This window comes from Mus caroli, unplaced genomic scaffold (genome assembly GCF_978045245.1).
Source record: "Mus caroli unplaced genomic scaffold, Mus_caroli_1 scaffold_10, whole genome shotgun sequence".
NCBI lineage: Eukaryota > Metazoa > Chordata > Mammalia > Rodentia > Muridae > Mus > Mus caroli.
The window spans coordinates 3,439,039-3,452,702 of record NW_028227265.1 but is presented as its reverse complement, the minus strand read 5'-3'; the positions used below and the strand labels follow the sequence as shown (position 1 = coordinate 3,452,702).

General features: G+C 47.2%; 1 protein-coding gene across 2 annotated transcripts in view; it reads right to left on the bottom strand.

Annotated features, from left to right (window-relative positions):
• Positions 1–13,664, bottom strand: part of Pcnx2 (pecanex 2) — a 145,394-nt gene that overhangs the window by 89,401 nt on the left and 42,329 nt on the right. For both annotated transcript variants that reach the window (XM_085843512.1, XM_021170316.2), the window contains exons 13-15: positions 12,613–12,784; positions 8,445–8,555; positions 7,705–7,796 (exon numbers count right to left, since the gene is read on the bottom strand). In XM_085843512.1, the coding sequence (XP_085699638.1) occupies positions 7,705–7,796; positions 8,445–8,555; positions 12,613–12,784 (375 nt within the window). The remainder of the gene's footprint in view (positions 1–7,704; positions 7,797–8,444; positions 8,556–12,612; positions 12,785–13,664) is intronic.

Sequence of the window (13,664 nt, the reverse complement as noted above, 5' to 3'; positions counted from 1 at the left end):
CACTGGGTATGTATTATTAATCAGCCCTTTGGGCAGTACCTAGGTGTCCTGAGTTCAGGTGTGAGCTTGCATGTTAAGGCCCAATCTCAGACACTGCTCAGTTCCCTAGGAAAAGCCCTGCAGATATTCCCAGTTCCTGCTGATAGGGAAAGGCAGACTACAGGACTCTTGGGGCTCACTCTTCTCTTCACACATGCTTAACTTGGTGTGTGACAAGCAACACATGTGCACACTTGTTTCTCAGAAAGTATGGACGGGAAGGCTGCTTGGCCACCGGCAGGAATTGTTCCTTCATGTGCAGAGAGCCAACATTCCCCCAGTTCTGCCAGCTTCAGGCAAGATCATTCTAGAGTCATAGGGGTCTCAGAGCTGAGCGGGTCTTAGCCCCTCTGGTTGCTTGTCATATAAGGATGCAGGAAGAGCACAAGGTACCTGCACAGGCAGAAGCCCCATCATGAATTTGGGGCCAGCATGAGACTCTGCCTTAAAAAAAAAATAAGAAAGGAAGAAGAATTTACATATATTATACTCACAGCCAGAAATACACACAGGCTCACAAATCCATGCCAGTTTCAGAGAGAGATAGAGAGGTCAGGATTTATTTGATTCTTTAAAGGTCGTGTGTGTGTGTGTGTGTGTGTGTGTGTGTGTGTACTAGGTGTGTTCAGTGACGACGGCCTAGGCCAGAAGAGGACACAGAGATGGAGTTACATGTAGGGAGTCACCCTGTGTGGGTGTGCTGGAAATGGAATTAGGGTCCCTTGGATGAGCAGCAGGTGCTCCTAACAGCTTAGCCTTCTCTGCACCCCCAGGACATGAGGGCTTTAGCCCATCTATCACTCACGGATAATGAAGCATCCGCCACAGAAATGTTTGCTTCAAAACGAGCACCCGTAATTGCCTTGTGATGTGTCTCGTGGGCCCCTAAATTGGAGAGAGTATGGATTGATGAGAGCCGGTTTCATAAAGCTCCCCCAGGTTTTGAAATATTTTTATGAGGCAGGAATAAAACCGTCTAATAGCCTGACAGTCCTGCTGCGTTTCACGTGTGCTGGGGGCCGGGGGTGGGGGAGGCTTAGATGAGAGCGTGCAGGGCACTTCAGCTCTCACAAAAGCACTCTAAAGAGGGGTGGTTTCAGCATTGTCTCCTGAGAAACTCGGGGCAGCTCTTAAGATGGAATTTATGGGCAGGCTGGCTAAGAGCCTGCGAATGAACGGAATATAAACTGGTCCAAGTCTCACCGCTGGGCTTTTCAGATCAGATTTAAATGTGCTCTGTTTGAAGAAATAAGTTTCTCATATCCCATCAAATGGGTGTTTCTGAGATCCACACCTCGTGGACTCTGACATAAGTCCTTTTCTGATTTTTTTTCCTTTTTATTTTCTGAAGCTCATCTAAAGAGAAACCAATGCAGTGAGACTCCGGAGACGGGGTCGGGTGCCACGTCCTTGAAGTGTGTTGTGGGTACAGGTCTGAGTTCCTACTGTTTCCCAGGGCAGCTCCTGATTCCTGGCGGGGGTGCCAGTTCCTCTCACTGTGTTCAAAGCACATCAGACATTCAAGATTTGCCCAGTAGACAAACCAATGGGTGTGTTAACAAAGGTGGCAAGATATCCATCCATCACTAAGCCCAAGGAAACACTTATTTTACAGTGTGTTTCATTTGGAGGAAAATACATTACATTTATGAGTCAAAGTGATATTTTACTTTTAGGGGTAGATGTGTAAGAAAAATAGGATGTTTATATAATAAGGTGGGTGGTGTATCTCAGTTATTCAATCCTACCTAGATGGATAACTATATCAGTGCAAATGCACTGACCCACACATACTCAAACACACACTCGCACACACACACTCAGTCACATACACATATACTCACACACTTACCTGCATACCCACACAGTCATACACTCATGCACACACTCACACACACCCACGAACTTACCCTTACACTCACACTCATACACACTCACCCACCCATATACATACTCTCACACATACCCACACTCTCACCCCCCACATACACTCACACACACTTTCATTCATACATACTCGCCCACATACCTACACACACACACTCTCACTTGTGTGCACACTCTCACACTCAAACACACACTCTCACTCACCCCACACACTCCCCCATACACTCATATATACTCTCTCACTCACACTCTTTCACACACACTCAGCCACACATACACATACTCACACATACACTCACACATACTCACACACTCACTCACCCCCATACTCACTCAAACTCACTCACACATACACACACACACACACTCACACTCTGTCACACACTCAACTCCACGCACAGTCACACACACTCTCACACATAGTCACCCACATACCCACCCATACTCTCACTTGTGTACACACACTCAAACACACTCAAGCACACACTCGTGCATACACACACACTCACACATTCAGACAGGAGGTCCCTGAGGTTTGAGGGTTCTGAGCAGCTTCCTCCTTGGGAATGTGGGCAGCAGGGGCAGAGAAGGAAGATTCTGTAGATGTATGAGCATCTCCAACTGAATAACTGATCTAAACTAATGTGCAGTTTGAAAGGTTTGTCCTCCTTAGAAGAACCTTTTAAAAGGACCATGGGAGTCTAAAGAAGAAAGAGACACAGTGAAAGCCTGAAGGTGTGGTTCGGAGGAATCCAGTGCCCTCCTCAATGGCTCAGGAAAGAGCCACATGGCCAGTACCTAAGGGTGTCCTCAAAGGCAGAATGTGTCCCACAGGCCAGGCAGCCAAAAAGGACGGACTGTAGTCCTGTAGCAACATGAAACTGAATTCTACTGGCATACAGGGAGGGCCTCATGCCTCTGCCGAGACCGGAGGTCACATCACGATGATTTCAGCCCGCTGAGATGTCAAGCAGAGAACCCAAGTTGTGAAACTATGGTGCAGCAGCGCACACATGCACCGATTCTGGGGCAGCTCATTACTCAGCAATAGGAAATGAACATGGGCGGCAGTCACTGAGCATGCGCAGCCGATGTGAGCATGCGTAGTTGATAGTTCTGGTGACGATGGTAGAGTAGGGTAAATATGACCAGCACATATTAGAAAATACACTGGAAAAGGAGCTCTGTCAGTTAGCATTTGTCTGGGTGTGATCCCCCAGAGAATGTATACAAGCCAAGTGTTTCCTTGAATGCCTATAATCCCAACACTGAGGAGGCAGAGGCAGGCAGATCCCTGGAGCTTACTGGCTGGCGAACCAGAAAGCACCAAGCCTAGCAATGCCTGTCTGGAAGTAGTGAATGCAGCCTAAAGACCCACCTGTGCTCCCTCTTTGGCTGTCAGGCTATAGGAAGGGTGGACTATAAGAAATTAGAATTTCCCCCGAGTATCTCCTGCTTGGAGAAGGAGGCTCAACACTCAGAGGAAAAACTTGCCTCCTGAAAACAATTTATAGTGTGTCAGAAGCCTTACAAGAGAGGCTTGGAGCTGAGACAAGGGTGGGCAGGACCACTGACTCATGTCGGGGACCCCCCCCCAAAAGATGGACTTGGGTTCCTTTGTTCCTCTTCTAACACACTCACATTGATCATTTAATTGTATTATTGAGGATTGGTAGTTGACCCTGGATTGTTAAGGTTCAGGCTGTGAGTTCCTAAGTCCAATAGCACCGATATCCTCATGAGGTGGGCTTCACTGAATCATTGTAAGGGGAAGAAAAATCTGTGAATTTTGTATGAACCCCTGGGCGATCCACCACAACATCCTGGGCTTTGGCTTCATTTTTGGAGTAAAGCAATTCTAGAATCATCTCTGCCCATTAAGGGACGGGATGCAAGGCAATGAGCAGAAACTAACTAGGGAAATCCTTCTGGATTACGTTTCACGGATGGGCAGGTGTCTTATCTGACCAGGAATTGTCCTTCCAATGAGCAAGATGATTTTTACTTCACAGGGGTAGGGGGGAGAGCTGAAGTCAGCACAGACCTTAGAATCTACTGAGGGGTTGCCAGGAGAACAGGTAAGGTGCACACTGGTACCCTCCCTCCCCACTAAATCATATTCTAGAACTATGGGTTTATTATAGATCTACAATTAGACTTTAAATCCTGAATATGGGAAATGCTGAAGTGCGAGCTACAGCTGGGGAGTGCTAGGGAGCGGGAGAGGGAGGGAGAGAAACCCTCCTGCAAGCCATTGTTAATGACGCTTGGGAAACATTAAATTATAAAAATGTGCTCCAGCCTCTGGGTCCTCTCACCAGCAATAAAGCAGAATTTCTTCGTAAAAGACAATAATAATAAAAAAAAAAACAGCCATCTAGGTTTACCTAGGCAAACAGAAATCCTGGCTAATTAACTGCTGAGCTGTTTCTCCAGGGAGCAAATATTCCAGTGGCTTCCGTGTGTCACTGTCATATATGTAAGTCATGGGGGGGGGGGTCTGTTTTACATGATTTGCAACCATCTCGGATGAGCCAAAGAGAATACGAGATTAAAAGAGGAATCGGATTTTCTTTCCCTAATTAATATTCCAGAGGGCAAAATCAACTTGTCTTCCCCCCCACCCCCAATCTACTTCTCCCGAGTGATAACGAGGCCAGATATCAGGGCAAGGAAACAGAGGGGACACTTAAGAGAGAGGCACCCCACCCTGGGATCTGCTTTATGGTTCCTGCTGACTGGAGTCAAGAAGCTTCACAACAGGTAAGATGGACATTGCCCACAGAGACAATGCTCTTCTTACAAAAGACATCTAAACCATGGAGGCTAAAATCCCAGCTCTTGGGAGGCAAAGGCAGAGGCAGGTAGATTTCTGAGTTCAAGGCCAGCCAGGTCTACAGAGTGAGTTCCAGGAGAGCAAGGGCTATACAGAGAAACCCTGTCTCGAAGGAAAAAGAAAAAAAGTCACATGAACCAAGGTGACTCAGGCCCAGAGTGTTCAAGAGCCTGACTTTAACCCCTTCAGCTCCCCCATCTCATCCATAAACTCAATTAAGACCCTCCATACCATTAGAAAGGAAGATCTTGGAGAAACAAAGAAACCAGCTCATATCAAAAGACAAATTGAAACTTTGTTTCCTTTGTAAACTCTGCTCACTCTTTGCACCTGCTTATAAATTATGTCCTTTGGGCGAGGTAACTTCACAAGACTCCAATCACATTAGCCTTGGCTGAGGCCCCTGGGGAATCTCTCTCTTAAGAAGCCCACGTTTATGTTTTAGGAGTACACTACAGTTTCCCTATGTCATTCTCCTTTTAAATGTTTCCCCTGTGCATACTGTCTCATCTCTCTGCTTAATAAACTGGGTAACGTCACATCACTCTGACATGCCCTGAAACTCTTTTCTTTCTCATTGTTGAGGGCTAGGCATCAGCTGCACGGTGGTCCCTAAGGTGAGAATTTCCCAGGCTTCTTGCAGCTGTGCTGGGTTGCATCTCTCGGTTTCCATTGGCAACAGCAACAACAATAAATCAACGTAATAAAGCTCATACTGAGACCTATGTAGAGAGAGACATGGCCCCGGCCAGGCAGCCACGGCTCGTGAGGACCTATTCAGACTATCCATGTCAGCAGCACAGAGCAGGCACCACGGTGTAGAGAAATCGCCAGAAGGAAACCACATGGCCCCAGCTCTAGGGTGTGAAGTGTGAGCCCTATTCTTGGTTATCAACTTGACTACATCTGAGATGAACTAAAACCCCAGTGGCTGGGTACACATGAGGGATTATTTTTTCCTTAATTAAATCATTTGAAGTGGGAAGAGCAACTTGATCTGGATCTTTTGAGATGGTAAGATCCACCTTTAATTTGGGCCGCAGGTTAATTCTGTGGACAACCTATATAAAGGACACAAAGGAGGAAACTTGCTCTCTGCCTGCTTGTTCTTGTTCTCACTAGTGAGTCCATTCCTTTACTGGCATGAAAGCCTACTTGTCTAGGATTCCAGAGTGTACTGAAGACTAGATGACTCATGGACTGAAAAACAACCGGATTTCTGGACCTTCCATGAGTAGCCAGCCATTGTTAGACTAGCTGGACCATAGCCTGTAAGCCATTCTAATAAATCCCATATATGTGTGATATGTGTGTTTGTGCATGTGCATGTATGTATATATGTACATGTGTGTATATGTATATGTGTGTATGTGTATATGTATATATGTATATGTGTATATGCATATATGTATTTGCGTGTGTATGTGTCTGTGTGTGTGCACTCGCACACATGTGAATGAGACACAGAGGGATTCATCCTATCAGTTTGTTCCTCTAGAAAACCCTGATCAATACATTCAGTGTTTGTGGAAGATGGACGTATTTCCCTCTCCTCCCAGGACCCTCCTGTGAATTCACTAACCACATTCAGTCAGTTCACAGCATTTAATAGGCACCACATCTTAAAGCAGAGAGTCGACGTGGGACCACTTGAAGTCAGCGCTCCCAGATGAGAAGAGAGAAATGCAAATTGCTGTATGGGTTTTTTTTTTTTTTAACCAAAAGGTATTTAAAACACCAACCAACCAGGGCCATTAATATTTTGTTACTATTTGTCACTCATTCATTCTGTACTATGCAACAGGAGCCAGTTCTTCCTCAATGAAACAGACTTCCCTGAGTACCTCCATCCCCCTGTCAGAAGCCTGCCTCAACACTGGAAACCTCAGAGCTGGAAAACGTTTGGTCGCAACCCAGAGAAGGCAGTGAGCTTGCAGAAGGACTTTCTATACGGTCCCTGGATCCTGTTTCTGCTCCTGCAGGCAGCGACTCAAGGCTGTTTCTCCTTCTCTCACTTCCTCCTATTCCCAAACAAGCCAGTCTTTCTATTCTTGACTTTGTTCCATTTGGACGATGTTAACTGACTCCCTCGCATCGAGAAGGATCTAGACTGCTTCCTCCTGTGCCCGATTCTTCCACCAGAGATACAAACTTACTCAGAGCCTTATAAATACACCAACTGACCCACAGCCACACTGTGTGTGCATGCATGACTGGGCCATATGTGTGCCATAGTTACATAGCCACACTGTGTGCACATGTGTGATTAGGACATATGTGTGCCACAGTTACACAGCTACATTGTGTGCACATGAATGACTGGGCCTTATGTGTGCAACAGTTACACAGTCACACTGTGTGCGCATGCATGATAAGGACATAAGTGTGCAATAGTTACATGGCTATATTATGTGTGCATGCACAACTGGGCCATATGTGTGCAACTGTTACACTTCTGACAGAGCTTTCTGGGCTTCCAGCATCTGATCTAGTCTCCTTGTCTTCTCTGGTTCCTTGGCCACACCCCAGGCTTTGCTCCTTTTGGCCTGAGGAACTCTGAGGTCCATCTATGGTCTAAAATCTGGACCGGTGTGGCTGCCCCATTCCATCCCATTTCCTATTTAGAATACCCACCCTATTTGGGGTGCTACTTAAGACAAAAGAGGAACACATGAGTTGTATCCACCCCCACCAAGCAGAAGTCCTTCTGGTATCCCTGGCCATTTCAGGGACATCATAGACAACAAGGCAGGTGAGGCTTACATCATAGGACGAGCCAGGCACTGACTTTGAGGACGAATCTCCAAATTCAGCTAGGCCCTGCCACTCCATCCAAGCTGCTAATATCCCTCTCTGTTTACAGTCGAAAAAGAACTGATTAAAAAAACAACACGCTGATTGGCACAAGCCACAGTGCCCTCCACGGTGGTCTACACACTTACCTTCACAGCACTGAAGCAGAAAGCATGGAGCAGGGCTGCTGCCAGGACACTCCGGCCCACGCTGTACACAGCCGATGTGATCCCAGAAACAGCTGGAACACAAACACCATCACCGCTTACTGGATGAGCCCTTCTCAAAACCAGCAGAGGTGGAAGCGGAGAGAGGGCCGTGGCTTTCAGTATACATTGCCTGTCTATGGGATCCATCCAAAGACACAGGCCACTGCTAGTGTAGGAAAGATTGTAACCAACTATCCATGAAATAATAGCATCAAGGACCAGCCCTGAGTGCTACACCCAGGGGGTGCTGGGGTCTCGTGTGTTTTGGGGGTAAGATTTTCAAATCTCATAGGTGCTCCCACAACACACATCCCCAATACTACAGGCACAGCTGCATACTGACCCATTCCCACAATGATACATGCACCTACTTAAATGCACATGTGCATGCATGTGTGCATGTGCGCGCGCGCGCACACACACACACACACACACACACATCTAAATAATTGTTTGAAGGGCCTCACTCACTCCAAATCAAGAGAAACCACCCCCTTCCTTTCCTGAGTGGACCACTCCTGACTCTATAAAACAGACTCCACAGGAAACCCAAGCTAAAGTGGGTTTGAACCTCAAGACAAAGCAAACCTTCCAGTGGGACCCTATCCTCTGTCCCTAGGACCACCAGACTTTGTCCAAACCTGAAACCCTTCCCAGGAGGTGCAGGCACCAAGACTCACCAGAACCTCCAAAGAGCAGCATGTCGATTTGTTCCAGAAGGTACGTACAGAAGGTGTTGATCTGTGGGAAGAGCCCGAGGAGGGAGATGGCAGGGAAGCAACACAAAAATACTGGAAATGAACAGAGAAACAGCAGTGAGCTAAGGGCGGGGCAATCGTGGCCGCATTGTGGGCGGGGCAATCATGGCTGTGTTGTGGGCGGGGCAAGCATGGCCTCGTTGTGGGCGGGGCAATCATTGCCACATTGTGGCTACAACACTGCCTTTCTTCTCTTTCAGATTTTCTATCCCATCCAAGGTAACTGAATCAACGGGGCTCCTCTCCCTCAACTGAGAAAAAAAAAAATAGCAAGTGCATTATTCAGGGCTGGTTGCACAGAAGGCTCAGGACCTAAGGAAGAGCTGATATGTGGTGAGGGAGGGGGAGGGAGGTGCACAGCCTGCAGCTCAGGACAGAATCAGACCTGGGGAGATGAGAGGAATTAGAAGACTGGGAAAACTCCCGGTAGGTGTGCAAACAATAGTGTAAAGTGAAGTTTGCAAAGGTAAAAAGGAAAGTCACACTTGTGTTAAGGAATCATATAACCAAAACTAGGTTTCTGACCATGGATACATGGGACGATGCAGAGCCAGGACCACACTGCCCTGCTCTAGTTTTAACATTGCACACCCAACCTCTTTTTTTTTTTTTTTTTTTTTTTTTTTTTTTTTTATTAAATCAAATGTCCACCAACCCCAACACCACAAATGCCATCAGGTAATATCAGAAACCTGTAACAGTTTGCCGCATTTTGCTGCAACTTGTCTGCCCAGGGTTCTCACCCACATAAACAGTTAAAACAAAACAAAATCTAAAAACTATGCAGGTAGCTCCTGAGATCCTTATTCTTGGCTTTAGCTTTTGCAAAGAAAGGAAACTCACACAGCTGTTAATTTAAACCACAACTTTCCTCAGAAGGAATGAGCCAGATAGGAGTCACTATGGGTCATGAACAAATACGTAGGTTGACCCAAGGTTTTGTTGTGAAAGCAGCTCCGTGAGATTAGTTATGCTGACCACACTGTGTGTGCATGTGTGTGTGTCTGTGTGGGGGTGGGCTGTGCATGTGTATGTAAGGTATGTGTGCATGCATGTGGAGGCCAGAGATTGATCTCAAGTATAATCCTTCAGGAGTCACCTTGTCTTGTCTGTTGACACTGGGTCTCTCATTAACCTAGGACCAGCCTAGTTGGTGAGGTTCAAGCCAGCCACACTCCCTGGAGTCTCATGCTGCAGCTCCCACCACGGGTGTGCCCTGCCTTTTCTGAGACTGGATGCTAGATCCCTGGACACGAAGGAGACAACAGTGGTGTCTGTCTCCTGGTGAAGAGGCTCCACGAGGCAGTGACCTTGAGTCACCCTTGTCTCTCCTACAAAGTCAGAAAACCCTCTGTGCACGTCTCCTCTGCTCCCGCCTCTTCTGGTTTATTCTTAGAGATTCAGCCCTCTCGTGCCCTGCGCTGATCAGCGCGTTTAACCTTCTCCCTCCTCACAGATTTCTAAGCTTCTGGTTTTCCTTTTATCCGAGCCACAGATATCATCTCGTCAGCTCGCTGGGCCATTTGTCACCATTTTTACCTGTCACTGTTGAGGAGCAGACAATAACTATTAGGAAGTTCTAGGTCGAGAAATGTATTTCATGAGGATGTTAAGAAAGCCACATTCCCCTTCTCTCCCATACCATAAAGGGATCGACTCGGAAAAAACCAAAAAGGCAAAGTCCAGTAGCACAATTGGAGGCACGGGTTGCTGCTAAATAAACACTTCAGGCTTCAAGCAAGCAGAGCCCTCTTCCATTTCAAGGCCTAATAAAGTCTCTGGTTTTCCAGCCTGGTCTACAGAGTAAGTTCCAGGATAGCCAGGGCTACAAAGAGAAACCCTGTCTCAAAAAACAAAAAACAAGCAAACAAACAAACAAAAAAGTGCCATACACCAGGAACTCAGGGCGCTGTCTTTTTGTAGTAGCAAAGTAAGAAGTGAGGGTGTGCTGAACCCACACATAAAACCAGTCTGTAAATGAGTTGTGTCAGCCTTTGCCTCTCTCGAGTCTTCCTTCTTTCCCCAGGTCCTCCCTTCATTCCTTTCTCTCCTCCTCTGTCTCCCTTTTATTCTGTTTTCTTTTTTTTTTTTTTTTTTTTTAAGATAGGAACTCAAGTAACTCGGACTGACCTCTAACTTTCTATGTCACCAACAGCAACTTTGACTCCTGATCCACCTGCCAAGTGTTGGGACCACAGGTCTGTGCAGTCGCACCCAGCATGTTCAGGGACCACAGGTCTGTGCCATTGCACCCAGCACCTGCAAATTTTGTTCTATGATATCTGTAAAATGTTCTTCTAAATGAAGCCAGCTCTGAGGGCCAAGGGAGCTGTCTTTGATTTATGGGTGGGAAGCACTCCAAAGCCTCATTTACCCATTAACTTCTGCAGTGCTTCCTGACCACCTTCGTGCTCCTCCGTCACTCTGCCTTGCCAAGGCTTATCTGGTGCCTGTAGTCTCCAGGCACGAACAGAACACAATGGTGAGAGGTCTGCTTTATCCACAGCAAGCAGACAAGCTGGCCAAGGAGACATGAATCAAACACAATGGAGGTACAGTATTGTCACACAGGTCGGGTGCTGGGAGGTAAGGGTGGCCAGATGATGGAAGACAAGACCCGGGAATATGGGCCACTGAGAAGAATTCGGTCAAGCACTCTAGATATCGTAGAACGCTTCAGAACCCACAAGGAAGAGAGGAAGAGAGGTCAAACCAATGGGGGTTCTAGTTAGCCAACACATCCTTGTCCTTTTAGGAGATGGAACTAAAATCACTGGTCCACACAGCGATCTGGGGGAAACGTTGCCAAGAGGCAGACATGGGGAATGTGGTGGTACAGCAAGGGAAAGGCAGCCATTTGGGCAGAGAGATCTCCTCACATCCGGTTACATGCACCACCTGTGGGCCCTTTTCTATGATCACCCATTAACTCACAACCTACTGAGTTATAAGGTGGGCCACTTTTTGCCCTCCCTCTTCCAGCATGACCTTACTCACTTAGTAAGGTGTGCTAATTATTGTGGTCACCTTGGCAGGCTCTGGACTTACCTGGACAAGCCTTCAGGTGTAGCGGAGGGAGGTATTTATCCTCTGGGCAAGTCTGTGAGAGGCTATGTTGATTAGGTGAATCGGGGTGGGAAGACCGATTCCATGGGGTGGGGTCTCAGACTGTGACCTCTCACCATGGATGTGCAGTACCTTTGGATGCAAGCCAAAAACAATCCTTTCTCCCTTAAATGGCTTCTGTCAAGGTACTTTATTACAGCGATAACAACAGAGACAGAGAGACAGAAAGAGAATGAGAGAGAGAGAGAGAGAGAGAGAGAGAGAGAATGAAAGAGAGAGAGAAGAAACAGAGAGAACAGAGACCCAAGCATCTGGCCAGCTGGTTCTAAGGTTGGAGACCTTACCTATGCAGTTAGCACATGGCTCACCTGAATGGAACACTGAGTGGCGAGTGCTGCTCGGGTTTTAAGCCAAGCCATGCATAGCAGTACAAACTGGAAGTGACCAGAACTGAGACTGGCACCTATTCATGCATGAGAGGCCTGAGGCTGCTGCCCTAAGGCCAGCTCACCCCAACGGGTATCCCTGCCAGCTTCAGTGCTACAGGGGTACAGCTTCCTGGTTTTAAATATCAACGTCCTTTCACAGAACCCCATTGTTAGGGGCTGGAGAGACGGCCTGGTAGATGAGGTGCTAGCCTTGAAACCATGAGGATGTGATTCTGGGGTTATGGAGGTGGAGGTGGCTCTATGTTAGTGAGAAACTCTTATCTCAAAACACCAAGGTAGACAGTACCTGAAGAATGACAGCTGAGTTGTCAGCCTACGCTCTTTCTCTCCTTCCTTCCTTCCCTCCCTCCCTCCTTCCTTCTTTCCCTCCCAATCCCTGCCCCCCCACACACACACACTACCACCTTTGTTATATTGAGCTCAGAGTCTTCTACAGACACAAGCCAAGAGGAAAATGCTAAATGCTTCACAGCACCAATCACGTGTGCTGGCTTTTCCAGTAGGGTTGCAAAGGATAAAGGGAGACATAGCTTCCCTGCCCAGGACTCCTCCCCATAGCCCCCAAACTCACTCACCTATTAAGTGGTCCCTGACTGCTTGCAGGGTGTCTGGTGTAAAGAGCTTCAGGCCATACACGACATAGCTGGGAGGGTGTCTGGCTTTGGCCCCTGCATCAAGAAGCAAAATAAGGCTGCACAGCAGACAGAAATAGATGGGTCTGCTATAGGCGATTATTTGGTTGTGACCCTGGAAAACAGATGCAATTTCCAAGTTGTACCTTTTGTTTTGACTCCATGACGCCACATGATACAACTGACGCCATCCCCCAACGCCCATCCCCACCCTCAAAATACACAGTAAAGGGGGAGACAAATAAACAGATGCATAGACAATGCTTGGTATTTATTTTGCCAAGCCAGACTGAGAAGGTCAAAGAGAATGTTGCACTTCCAAGTCCAACAAAATTTACCGAAAATTTTCACTCCCACTCAGAGAAAATCTGTCTGATTCAATGCTTTCCTTGGGGAGGGGCAGACTTCCCTTTTCCTTGCTTCTTTCAGGTGCCAGACTCCTTGAGACCTTTGTTTGTTATGCGCATCTAACTTAGGTTCCCCATCAACAGGAAATAGCATTATGATTGGGGCTTCAACTCCCTGGTGTCAGGAAGCAGGGGACCAAGGAGAGAGATGTCAGTCCTCCAGGTGCAGGTCTCAATGTGGCAGAGAGAACAGTTGGCTGAAACAGCCAGCCATCACTGTGACTAGTCATGGGCATCACCGTTCATCTGAGGGGAACCGGACCCTGTGCAGGCCCCATCCTTCTCATCAAGGTAGCAGGAGAGACCTGATGCCACGGAGCTGTCCTCTGACCTCCATACATGTACCACGCACACACAGACACACATACACACAGACACACACACTCACAGACACACAGGAACACATGATGTACACGTGTACAATGATAATAAAACTTTAAATTATTTTTAAATGAGGAGGTAGGGTATTATGTCACAGGCTTTCCAGAGCAAAAAACCAGCAAAGCCACAGCATCTTTGAAATCAATCCACAACTCATAAGATCTGAGAGGCCAACAACAGTGGACCGGGTGGGCGCACTTTGCAATT